We start from the raw sequence: 13,644 nt of genomic DNA on the forward strand, positions 1-13,644 counted from the left end.
GTCCTTGGGCAAGACACTTCACCCGTTGCCTACTGGTGGTGGTCAGAGGGCCCGGTGGCGCCAGTGTCCGGCAGCCTCGCCTCTGTCAGTGCGCCCCAGGGTGGCTGTGGCTACAATGTAGCTTGCTGTCACCAGTGTGTGAATGGGTGGATGACTGGATATGTAAAGCGCTTTGGGGTCCTTAGGGACTAGAAAAGCGCTATATAAATACAGGCCATTTACCATTTACCCACAAGGTTCATTAATTTAAGAAAAACAGCTCAGTGTAACATCTGCAGCTTAATAAATCAAAGCAGTGAGCAAACCTGATTTGCATCCATTCTGGTTTTGTCACGATCCTGAGTCGTGACCCAGTGTTTAGAGTTTATTGTTATTATTTTCTAGTTTATTCTGATTTTGTATTAATTCTTTAGGTTTGGTTCTCGTGTCTTATTATCCCCACCTGTGTCTTCCCTCTGTGCTCTGTTCGTGACCCCGAGTTTTGTGTTGTAAAACAGTCTGTGAGTTTCCTGTTTTACTTTGTAGGTCTGTGTCTCGTCTTGTGAATTAGGTTCAGCTGTGCTCCCCTCCTGTGTGTCATTCCCTCATTACCTTGTGTGTATTTTTAGTGTGTGTCTGCCTGTGTTCCTGGTCATGTCGTTTGTGTTTCTCCGTGTAAGTCAGTGTTACTCCGCATCTCTCTGCCCAGCCTTCTTCGTGTCATCTCTGTGTATTCCCCGCTGCCCTTATGTTTTCAGATTTGTCTGTTAGTTTTTCTCAGTTTAGGTTCAGTTCTGCCCTCACCTTAGTTTATTGTTCACTGTAAATAAAATCTCACTCGCATCTCCACCGCCGTCTGGATCTTGGGTCCTCATTCATTCCACCACACAACTGCTGCCCCATGTGAACTCATGGGCTTTGATCAGTGGCTTTGGGTCAGTGGCTTTGGGTCAGTGGTTGTTGATCAATGGTCATGAGAATTTGCATAATTAAGATTAAGGAACTGACCTCCCAGCCCATTGTTCCTTCACTGGGCTGGTTTCAGTCATTATGCAAATGTACTGTTTATAAGATGAAACCTGCAGTCAGCTGAGACTGAAGAAGTCACTTGGATGAGTGATGAAACGTTTCTCCCACAAAACGCTACGTCCAGATGAACAGAATCCACTTTTGGAGATTTACTTACCTGGACGATTGAGCATGCATCAAGACATATTATACTGTATTTTAACTGCATATATGAGATTATTTCCTATAGGACTGCTGTTATGGATATGGGTCATGTTAGATAAGATCCCAAAATCTCATTTTACCAAAATCCTGCTTCTGCTACATTAGCTTTATTTACCTGCAGTGGAAACACCAGTTTTGGTCAAAGCCATGGTATTGATAGGATCTTGAAACACTGTGTGCACAACTTTCATGTTACTTCCAGGTAAGTGAGACATCCTCATTATTTCTTAGCAACAGCAAAACCCTGAGAAACTAAAAAACCCTTCATGCTGGTGATGCTATCGTCAACCAAATCCTGTGTTCATTTATTTAGATAGTTCTCTATTTGTGGTCAGTTTGTGTATTTGTGTGTGTATGTGTGTGTTCACTTATACAGTAGTTTATTTATAATGCATTCACATATTTTCCTGTTGGGCACGACTGCAGTTTTTAACAATAAAAGTTTCAATACCGATATGATGCCCAGAGATGTATGAGCATAGACTCTGCTACAGCAGTCAGTTGGAGTCTGCTCTATGCATGACATATTTGACTGATCTGGATAGAGTCCTTGCTAACTTCAAGCTGGTGTTCCACAAAATCAAATTGCAGCATTATTTGAAATGAGATCTAGTCTAGACTGTTTTGACTGTGTGTGGTTCTTCCACATGCTACCTGATTGTTAAATGAATAAATCGCTAAATTGTAAAAATATCTTCAAAATTCAATCAGTCAGTTCAATAATTGCCAACAAACAAGAGTCAAAAGGAGGATAATCTGTCTGGTTTATTCTGCAGGAGATGATGTTAAAAGTCTGATCTATAGCTCCAGCTGATGACAGGACCTGAAGGATCTGCTGCTAATGTTTTAGTGCCAGATACCTTTAGTCCATTGTAAGGAACCTATATAGGCTTGTATCTCATTTTATATGGGTTCTTTAAATAAATATACTGAACTTAATGAAATATTCATTAAATGTAACTTATATTTCGAGTCATGAACAAAGAGCATTCTTTGAATATATGTCCAACAGTCTATACTGAACAGTGGTTCCTCTAAAGGCTTTTCAAGGATTCTTGATGGATATTCTGATTTCTGATTGTTTTAAGTCATCTTTTCCACAACTACCCTCAGATTTGCTATGGAAGCCTGTTCAAAAAAGGGCTTACGATGATCTGAGTTACTAAATCGTTTAGTTAAATAGGAGCAAACCACAGTAGTGGCATAGAATCTGAAATAAAATAGCTCAAATTTTATTCTGTGAAACTGAAATGGATTTAAAAAAATACTATCTTAGCATTTTGTGTAAAAAATGTCAATGTTAAAGACTGAGTGAATGCTTAATTTCTCTACTTTTGCTAAACCCAGCCAGTAAATCAAAGTAAGGTCAGATATAAATAACTGATCATAACTGCCTCATTTCCCCTCACACAATTAATCTTTGCACTCCCAAATTATTCTTGTGTAAAACTATTTCACTCAAAAGAAGGACTACAAGGTCTGCTGAAAGACAGATAAAACGGGTATGTTGGGTTTTTATTGGTCTCACAATGATAAAGTCGAGGAAGCTTTAAATTCAAAGCTGAGTCAGCCAATTTTTAAGTTTCTCCTCTATCTGTGGTTATACAGTCCTCAATAAGGATGGTCACGGACATACTCCATGATATGCTTCAAGGCCAGCCATGTCTCTGAGGCAGTGGGGATGATCTGATCAGCTGGCAGGATAAAACCGTAGCGGCCAGTGTCCCTCAGCTCGAAGGCAAAGGAGTATTTGATTCCCGAATTGTAGGACCAGTCAATGCTACCCCCGCTGGCTTGATCTGAGCACGAAAAAATATAAAAGATGTATTACTAGCAAGAATACAAGAACTCTTATTAATACTGCTAGTCATAACAATAGCTATATCACTTTTAGTTTTGATTTGGGTTGTTTATTAAGCTATAAAACATAACGTGAAATGGAAATTAAACAAACATAGGCACAATAAATAAATAAATAATAAAAATAACTGTGCTTGCACTCGAGCGAGTATTTATTTTCCTCAACCAATTATTCTGCATGATTGCAGCTCGTCGTTTCATTTATCCATCTGTAACTTTAGTATTGAAGTCACTGTGTACTGGTCTGGTTAAATGAGAGAAAAGATTTACTTACAGATGATATTGCAGATGCTTCCAACCTGGTAGGCGGTGCCATAGAGAGACGTCAGTTTCTGCACTGCTGCTCTGCCAACAGAATGCTGCAGAGAAGCAAAGCGAACAACACTGTAGCGAAGAAGCCGTATCAACTCCTCTCCCTTTATTGGCATTGCCCTTAAAGCCAACTTTTCTCACTTGGTTGCTGCTTGCAAACAGAAGGACTGAAGAGCTGCTTACAGCCAGAGCTGTGTACCTAACACCATGGTGAACTAAACGTGGAGGTAAAAACATCTCACTTGCCCATCAGCTAATTTTATTTTTTTGAGACTTTAGGAACTTTGACCATGCTCCATTGTAACAGTTTTTGAAACGATCAGAGAAACAGATGATGGGAACTGAATCCTTGCAGGCTATTTGGAGGGAGAAAATCACCCAATGTCCAATTACAAGAACACAGGCCACAAATCACTGCTGATGTAGGGGTGGCTGTGGCTCAAAAGGTAAAGCAAGCTATGTACTATTTGGAAGGTTTTTGGTTTGATCCCCGACTACTCCACCCTGCATGCCGAATGTGGGCCGTGGGTAAGATACTAACCCAAGTTGCTCTCTGATGCTTCCATTGGAGTGTCAAAGTTTGTAAAGAAAATACTTGATTGATCAGGTAGAGTAGAAAAGTGTTGTGTAAGAAACAGTCCATTTACAGAGAATACACATGATAGTGTAAAATCAGGGGACTTTATCATCAGTTGAAAGTGACTCTCCTGTTCAGGAGTTTTACAGTTCATGGCAGCTTGATTAATATAGCCCAAAACCACAAATTTGTGTCACGGGGGTTTAGTCATGTATGAATAACTGCAGGGTTATGGGTCCATTAGGCATTTTTCTCAGACTTCATTTGCAGTGCTGTATGAATATGAAGCAGAGTACTGCTGAAAAAGAGCGTACCTGGCTGAGTTAAGGCAGACAATTTGTCATGTTTAGTAGTGATGAGTTTATAATTCACCTACCCCAAAGCTAATTATTCACATTCACAGCTATAAAACTTTAATTAGGTGGAAAATTGCAATCCCCAGCTGAATGATATCAACAGTCAAAAAGCAGCCTACAGGAAGACCTCAGATCAGGTTATCAGACCAGAATCCTTTGTCTTTTTGACAATACGCATAACTCACAGATGACACTTACTTACCTCTCGCACGTATAAGATTACTCTTGAAAACATTGTTTAAGCAATGGCAAACATTTCGAGCTTGCTCTGTTTTCTGCTTTCTTACCAGCTCGGCCTGATGGTTTGCGCTGCTACAGACATAGCCGTAGGGGTACATGAGCAGCTGGGAGTAGGAGTGGACAGAAATGAAGGCCTTGAAGTTGCCGTGGCTCTGGATCAGGTTCACCACGTTCTTCACCTCGATCTCAGAGTTCGCCGAGGGGCCGTGGTAGGAATCGGAGCAGGGGTAGCTACTGGCACCGGGGCCTGGACATATCGCAGAGAGATCATCACAGAGCAAACGCTCACAAATGACAGACATATGTCAGAAGTTTTTTGTAACATCTCATTAGAATGTAAGAGGGCTTAAGGAATTTCACTGACGTGTTACAAGCAAACATTTTGCACTGAGTCATTGGGTATTCCAGAGGAATCCGGTTCATTCAACTACAACAATTCTAAAGTCTAAAGTGACTACAAGTCTAAATCCTTAACACACGTACCAGCGGTTAACAGTAGTAGTAGTAAATGATGCTATTCAGATTCTTTTTGATAACAAGTAAAAAGAATGTGATTATTTACCCGGCAGGTAATTGACAAAATCATGAGATGCATTCAGTTTTTATAATACTGACCACCAAAGCCTGCGTCCCAGTTCCTGTTTGGATCGACTCCACGGCACGCATAGCCAGGGTTCACAGAGCGGGTCTTGCGCCACATCCGATCCTGTGTTTCACAAAACGTCATTCGGTGTGAATCATCATTTCTTTTTCTCTCTCAGATGATACTGTATTGATGGAATACAAACACAGTTCTACTTGTTTCTGCATGACTAACATCTTGCTCTTCTTTCGAGTATCTACTCTATATATGCGACACATAAATAACATTATCTGAGGAGTGCCAGTGACGTACATTGGTGTGGGAGAAAACATAGCCATCAGGGTTGGCAACGATCAGCATGTAAAGATCCATGGTGTTCAGGAGGGAAGTGAGGGAGGCGTCGGTACCGTAATCCGTGGCAATCTAAGCAAGGATGAAAGGTTTTGTAGAAACGTAGAAAAAAAGACACGCTTTCACATATTACATATTTAAGATGAAGCTTTATAAATAAGGTAAACAAGGTCTGCGAGAACAGAGAAGAAGGAACTGATTAAAATAAGAAAATGATAGGAAGGAAAGTGAGGCCCAGTGCACTCAGACAATAACTCATGCTTTTTTAACATAAACATCCAGTAATATGTTTAAAAGGAAAAAACTTAATAAGTACAGAAAATTAATTTGGTTCAAAAGCACAAAGTTCTTGCAAAAAATAAGTCAATTATGATCATTTAAATTCAGTTTACTCAGTTTAATTGACATCTTGTACCTTGTTGGCGGTCCACACTCCAGTAGCCTGAGTAACCCATTCTCTGGCGTGGATACCAGTGTCAACCCAGATAGCAGGACGATTGTAACCACCGGTGCTGAACTAAACACGAACACAGATTCAGACATGCTTTTACATTTTGCTTCTAAAGGTGCAGTCAATCACGATTAACACATGTAGATGTATGCACAAAATAAAGCGCATCCTCTCTTTACCCCACTGTGTGAGTGACTTGATATTTGATACCGGATTAATTTTATTAGATAGTTAATATTAGCTATATTTGTCCACATTTTTATAGAGCTCAAAAGTGCAGTGCTGCTGCATTCTGTGAGGCATAACCAGAGTATCTTACCTTGAGCACATACATGGGCCTGTTCTCATAGGACACCCCAATATGCTGCTTGGTGATCAGGTTAGGGTAATCGGCCACCAGCGTGTCCATCCAGCTGTAAATCTGCATAGATTCAGTTCTGACATTAAAACACACATAGGTACACACAAAGTTGACTGGATCCAGTCATGTTTTTTTTCTCTAGAGCAGCATACTGTATTGAGATCATGATAGGCTCCAAAGTTTAAGCTCCTGGTGCTGCGTTCCTTCATCTGGTTCGCCTCCATCTCAGCTTTCTCTTTGTCAAGAAGTTCCTGCAGGTGACAGGCAGGAGATTAAAAATTCACTCTCTGTGCCACCGAGTCTCCCAGTGGAAATCAGCTCTATGTTAATACACAACTGTGTTTTGAGGATGACAGACCTGGACGTTTTCAATCATGACGGTGAAGGGAATGTTGTGGAAAGTAAGGTGCTCCTTCACAGGGATCAGACTGAAGCGGGGCACTCGGATGTCCACAGGGAGCTCAGTGGAGACTGGGTCAAGCCAGAAGTCCACCTGTAAACAGATGCGCAATGAGATATCACACATGGGAATGAAGGAACATGCTGCGGGGAAGTCCTGTACATGTTGCATCTAGCATATTCCATAATAAACTAAATAATTTAGAAGAATTCAACTTAAGATGTTTCTCCAGACAGAGTGTGCTGCTGTAAGATCTATCATCTGTAGTTGCTTCAATCTTAAAGGAGCAACAAAATATCTTATTTAATAAATAAATAATGGCAAGGTTAATGTCTGGGAATTTAATGCAGTAAAAGGTGAAGTCCAAAATGACTGCAGGGCCAGAGACGAGCACCTAACTTTCTGTGTTAACCTTCGACCCAGCTGAACTTGATTTGCCTTTTGCGCTGCTAGAAAATTGATGAGAAATCACTTGGCACAAGCTGCCGAGAAAACATGAACATCAATTTCTGTGCTGTTTACCAAAGCTGTGCGTGTGTGTTTGCGTGTGCATACCTCCCACTCCTGCGCCGTCTCCAACGCCTGCAGGAGATGGATCTGTTCCTCTGACTTCACATTGACCCGGATAACCTGATGTCTGCACATCATTATGTTAAGTTTGTAGTTAAAACTTTTAAATGCTGAAATGTGAGCTCAGCAGAAGAGAAGAACTTTATTTATTGGTTACTGATATAACAAGCAATTACTGGTGCAGCACAGGTACAGACCGTCACTATATTCCTTAATGAGACTGTAGCAGAGACTTAAGCTTTCTCTTAGCATAAGCTGTGGATTGTGCTACCATTTGAATAACAGTTACAGATACAAGAACAGTGCAAGACTGCATAGCTGAAAATCTCCTCCACATAATCTACCAATTAATACCCTGGATTTAGAGGGATGTCTGGTTTTAAAAAGGTTTGCAGTTTGTTTTTTGAGAGGATAAAAGACATGACACAAAAGTTTAATGTAAATAGGTATTGGTTTCTTTGTTAGCAATTCAGCTATAACCTGCAGAGTTAATGAACAGAAAAATACTTGACATTTGCAGCCAAATGGAGGATTCCTCTCTTGTACTGGTTCTTTTATTTAGAAGAAGGTACAGTTCAAAAAATGCTTTCACCTTAACCACAAATAATAGTTATTCAGATTATTGTTGTTGAACTGTGCACTGTTGTTATTGCTGTGCAAAAGGTTAATAAGAAGTTCCTGCCAAAGCAAAAGGGGACCGAACCCTAAAATGTTATTCTGCGATTCCATTTTAGTCACTTTAAACTCATAGTAGGAGTACTAAAGAATGACCACATGAATTATTAATAAGTAAATCATGTTAGTGTGCACTTTAAACTTACCCAGTGAAGCCCTTTTCAGCTTTGGCCGCAGCCACAAGCACCAGCAGCAACCAGAGGCCTTTCATCTCACCTGTATAGTTCTGGACTGTTCAGAGGAGGCAAGTGAAGCACCTGCTCCTCTGCTCTCCTAATATCCTGTGGATGCAGGTGGGCCGTTCTCATACGTGTGAGTTAGGTGACTCTACTGATAATGACACAGCTCTACTGGAAAAACAGCTATTTTGAGCAAAGAACATGCAGAGTAAGCACTGATCAGTCTTTTCAGTTCTCAGGAGCAGATAGTGGAAATTTCCACAGATACAGTATGTTAGTGGCTTTGGTGATTTAGTCTGTTCTCATTATACACTCTAGTCATCATATGCAGAGTGTCACTTGGAAAGCAGCCCACAGATTAAGGCACATTAACTGTCATTATCTGAATATCACTGTTCTGGATCATAGAGGTTAGTCATGAATAATAAGCCTTTATACACACAGACTGACTGAATGAAAAACGGTTCAGATTGTGTGACAGACGATGTCTTTCTGTTTTTTTGGCTTAAAACGACGTATGCATGTTGCTAATTGCTGTTAGCAGGTTAGATGTGAAAGTTTCAGTCAAAAAGTAATCCTTCATTGTTACACTGCACTTTTATTTCGTCTAGTTTTTGAAAGGTAAATACACAAAAAACAGATCCAAACTAATTATAGTGATTTGTCATATTTCCCAGTTTATTGTAATGGAAATTTCTTTATTTTATGTATTGATCACTTTAGTAATAGTAATATTACTTTGTCACTTAGTTATATATACATATAGAATAGCATCACAACTGAAGTTATGCTTATCACACTTCCACAGTGAGGCCATTGTGAGTAGGCCAGAGACATCCAGGCGCCATGTGTGAAGAGGGGCTGGATTGACAGCGTGGGGCCCTCCTGCTCTTCTCTGGAAGCAGGGAGGCAACAGCTAAGTTGCCTCCCAGTCGTAATTCTCTTTTGGAAGGGAAGGTTTCACAGACGTAAAGATGTAAACACCTGATCCATGTTTACTTTTGTCCCAAAGGCAGGGCCCTAGAGAGCTCAACACAGCCAAGCTTTCTTTGGCTTAACTGGCTTAAAAAAAACCCTGAAACTCCAGTTATCACAATCTTTATCAAATTTTCTGTTTCCTTTCTTCTTTAGGTTCTTTGTGGGCTCACAAGAAAATGGGCGTCTCATGACTCTTCTTCCACAAGAAGTGATCCCTGTGAGTGCCCACATGATCAGAAGATGGGAAAATAGTGATAGAAAAATATAAATGATAAAGAATATAACAGTAAAATCAAACACTGTTGCAAATAAGACAAGATACTTTTTTTCACCAGAAAACCAAAACGAGTCATACCTTTAAAACCAGTCAGAGCGGGCACGCTCCGTTTTGTGTAACTAATTTTAAATCCCTCTAGAACCGCAACCACATAAACTAGCGCAATAATTTTGTTTTGCATATGAAACCGGAGGAGTTGTACTTACATATTATGCCATCAGCTTGTCCTAAGTCAAACATCGGCTATCAAGCTACAACAGAAATATATCCTAGACTTAGTCGAGGAAATAAGGTCGCTACGTAACCAGAATGCAGAGAAGGAGAAACGGATCGTCTATCTGGAGAGCAGGGTCGCGGACCTGGAGCAATATACCAGAATGAACGACGTGATCATCACAGGGCTGTACATAAAACCCCGGTCATATGCTCGGGCTGTGACTGCTGGCAGTAAAGAGGAGCAAGGAGATCTGGATGGGAGCTCTGCGGAGCAACAAGTAGCTGGTTTCTTGCAGTCGAAAGGGATCGACCTGGACTGTAATAACATCGAGGCATGCCACCCCTTGCCCAGGAGAAATGCTAGTGATAAACCAGCTATCATCATAAGATTTGTAAACAGGAAACACAAGAATGCACTGCTGAAGCAGGGGAGGAAACTAAAAGGATCGAACGTCTACATGAATGACCATCTAACCAAATCCAATGCTGACATAGCGAAGAAAGCACGATACCTAAAGAAACTGGGTAAAATTCAGAACACCTGGACTGCAAACTGTAAAATATTTATAAAGCTCAACGGTACACCGGAGGAAGCCAAGGTGCTGGTCATCAAATGCATCCAGGATCTGGAAAAATATTAACAGGTCACTTGACTACAAAGGCAAGGAGCGGGACAAACAATCTACAGTCATCAAAGCAGGTAATAGAAGACAACAACGGAAGCTAAAGCGTAACGTATTCAAGGATGAAACAATCAATTAATTCATTATCTGGGAATTATACATTGCTACCACAAAGGATTGCTAATCAGGAGATAAATTCACCAGTAAACACGGAATACAAAACACACTTCACAGAGCAGGACATTGATCCAGAACTGAACTTTTTTAACATCAAAAATACCTGCTACTATCATACTGAAGAACAATTCAACAAAACTGTCAAGGTCGACGGCAAAATATCTATAATCCACTTTAATAGTAGAAGTTTATATGCAAATTTTCACAAAATAAGGGAATATTTAAGCAAATTTACACATCCATTCAGTGTGATTGCAGTATCTGAAACATGGATTAATAAACAGAAAGGAGAGGACTTTGTAATAGATGGATATGAATTAAATCTTACAAATAGAAAGAATAAGAATGGCGGTGGTGTGGCCTTGTTTGTGGATAAAAATTTAAAATACAAGATGGTAGAAAAAATGACGGTGGCGGTAGATAATATATTAGAGTGTGTAACAATAGAAATTAGTATGGGAAAAGAGAAAAATGTCATTGTAAGCTGTATATATAGAACACCAGGTTCTAATATTGAAATTTTTAAGGAGTGGGTAGATAAAACATTCATTAGGACAAATCAAAAAGTCATGTTCATTTGTGGGGATTTTAACATAGATCTACTAAATCCAAACAAGCAGAGAGCGACAGAGGAATTTATTAATACAATGTATAGCTTGGGACTTTTTCCAGTGATCACTAAGCCCAGCAGGATTACAGCACAGTCGGCAACCCTAATAGACAATATATTTACTAATGAAATAGAAAATAGAACCATAAGTGGTCTCCTAATTAATGACATCAGTGATCATCTACCTGTTTTTATAGTGTATAACAGCAATTACAGGAAGGTTAAACAGCAAAACACAATAAAATACAAACGAGTGAGAACAGAAGAGTCAATAAACGCATTCAAAAGTGATTTACTCAAGCAAGAATGGGAGATGCTGTATAAGGAAAAAAATATTGATAAAGCTTATGAGATTTTTTTAGGAAAATTTAAACTGTTATATAATAGTCATTGCCCAGTAAAGAAATATAGTAAAAAACAAAAATATGCAGAGTGCCCATGGATTACAAAAGGATTGCAAAATGCATGTAAGAAGAAAAATACCTTATACAGAGAATTTATAATGAACAGAAGCACAGAAGCTGAAAATAAATACAAGAAATATAAAAATAAATTAACGAGTATTTTAAGGTCATGTAAAAAGGAATACTATGAAATATTACTGATTATGAATAAAAATAATATTAAAGGGATCTGGAAAACATTAAATACCATCATCAAAAAGGGCTCGGGGCAGGCAGACTATCCTTCGTATTTCGCAAATAATGATAGAAATATTACTAATATGAGAGATGTGGTAAATGAGTTCAATAAATTCTTTGTAAGTGTTGGGCCAGACTTGGCTGAAACAATTCCTGATATAACAGATTCTGTAGAGAAAGAAACTAGACTCATTGACCGCAATCCTCATTCAATGTTCTTAACGGTGGTGGAAGAAATGGAAATCATTGATATTGTTGGGAAATCACAAACAAAAAACTCTACAGACTCTGACGACATTGATATGGAAATCGTTAAGAGAGTGATAGAGGGCATTTCCAAACCCTTAACACACATTTGCAATTTGTCCTTACAAACTGGTGCATTCCCAAAACAAATGAAAACAGCTAAAGTAACACCACTGTTTAAAAATGGTGACAGACACCAATTCACAAATTATAGGCCTGTCTCTCTACTTTCTCAATTTTCAAAAATACTGGAAAAAGTCTTTAGTAATAGACTTGACAAATTTATAGATAAACACAAAATAATAACGGATAGTCAGTATGGTTTCAGATCAAATAGATCAACATCATTGGCATTAATGGAACTGATCGAAAATATCACCAACAATATAGATAAAAGACAATGTATAGTTAGTGTATTCATTGACCTAAAAAAAGCTTTTGACACAATTAATCATGACATATTACTTGATAAACTGGAGTACTACGGCATTAGAGGAGTGGTGTTAGAATGGGTAAAGAGTTATTTGAGAGACAGGCAGCAATTTGTGAAAATTGGGGAATATCAATCAGAGTGTATGGACATTGTTTGTGGAGTTCCGCAGGGGTCAGTATTGGGACCAAAGCTGTTTATCCTCTATATCAATGATATATGCAGAACATCAGATATACTACAGTTTATTCTATTTGCAGATGATACAAATATTTTTTGTGCTGGAGAGAACTTACATCAGCTTTTGGAAATTGTCACACAAGAAATGATTAAACTGAAAACATGGTTTGATAGAAATAAGCTATCATTAAATTTGGAAAAAACTACATTTATGTTATTCGGAAATTGTAAAAAAGATGCAGGAGCAAAATTATTAGTAAACAATGTTGAAATAGAGCAAGTTTCGGATACAAAATTTCTGGGTGTGATAATAGATAACAAAATCTGCTGGAAACCTCACATAAAGCATATACAAGCCAAACTGTCAAGAAGCATCTCCGTACTAAGTAAAGTTAAATATTTTTTGCCTTCCAAATCACTCCGGGTACTTTATTGTTCACTTATATTGCCATATTTGGAATACTGTGTGGAAATTTGGGGAAACACATATAAAACTGCACTTCAACCAATATGTAAAATTCAAAAAAAAGCAATCAGGATGATTAATAAAGCAGGATTTAGAGACCATACTAACATCATGTTTTTGAAATTAAAAATACTGAAGTTTATGGATCTTATAAAATATAAAACTGCAAAAATTATGTACAAGGCCAGATACAATACGTTACCAGGAAATATACAGAGGATGTTCTATGACAGAGAAGGAGACTATGAATTGAGGGGGAAATTGAATCTAAGGATTCTTAAAGCACGGTCAAAGGTTAAAACCTTTTGTGTCACTATTTATGGGGTAAAACTGTGGAATAGTTTTACTATAGATCTACAGCAATGCTCAGGAATTAGTAAGTTCATGAAAAAACTTCGAAAACTGATTTTGGAAGAATATGATACCGATAAAGATGATCACCCATTGTATGTATAAAAATATCAAATTATATCCAAATTATATCAGTCACGGTAGCCAAGTTTATATAGGTTCTCCTCGTGTATCGTGTGGAGTATGTGATGATGGGAATTAGGTGAATTATGTGGGATCAATAAGATGTTGAGCAGGGGTAGGAATTAATAAGTATGTTCATACTTCTTCCTACTCCTTTTCAGACCAAACATTGTTACATTATGTCAGACGATTTTGTTTT

The 13,644-nt window shown here is 38.6% G+C and overlaps 2 protein-coding genes across 2 annotated transcripts; one reads left to right on the plus strand and one right to left on the minus strand.

The window, feature by feature from the left end:
- Positions 1–2,698: 2,698 nt before the first annotated feature.
- Positions 2,699–8,224, minus strand: cpa4 (carboxypeptidase A4). The gene is made up of 11 exons (XM_085357741.1): positions 8,095–8,224; positions 7,259–7,340; positions 6,662–6,796; positions 6,456–6,554; positions 6,262–6,363; positions 5,907–6,008; positions 5,453–5,563; positions 5,173–5,263; positions 4,605–4,804; positions 3,347–3,431; positions 2,699–3,011 (listed from the first exon to the last, which is right to left on the minus strand). Exons 1-11 carry the CDS (start codon positions 8,157–8,159, stop codon positions 2,824–2,826), a joined length of 1,260 nt encoding a protein of 419 aa, XP_085213867.1. The 5' UTR covers positions 8,160–8,224; the 3' UTR covers positions 2,699–2,823.
- Positions 8,225–8,648: 424 nt separating this feature from the next.
- LOC146628316 (uncharacterized) lies at positions 8,649–10,455 on the plus strand. The gene is made up of 3 exons (XM_085357037.1): positions 8,649–8,671; positions 9,259–9,322; positions 9,604–10,455. The coding sequence occupies exons 1-3, from the start codon at positions 8,649–8,651 to the stop codon at positions 10,237–10,239; spliced, it is 723 nt and encodes a 240-aa protein (XP_085213163.1). The 3' UTR covers positions 10,240–10,455.
- The last annotated feature ends 3,189 nt before the right edge of the window (positions 10,456–13,644 follow it).

Source organism: Diplotaxodon limnothrissa, linkage group LG7 (assembly GCF_057381915.1).
Source record: "Diplotaxodon limnothrissa isolate DT_005_m linkage group LG7, D_limnothrissa_male_GT1.1, whole genome shotgun sequence".
NCBI lineage: Eukaryota > Metazoa > Chordata > Actinopteri > Cichliformes > Cichlidae > Diplotaxodon > Diplotaxodon limnothrissa.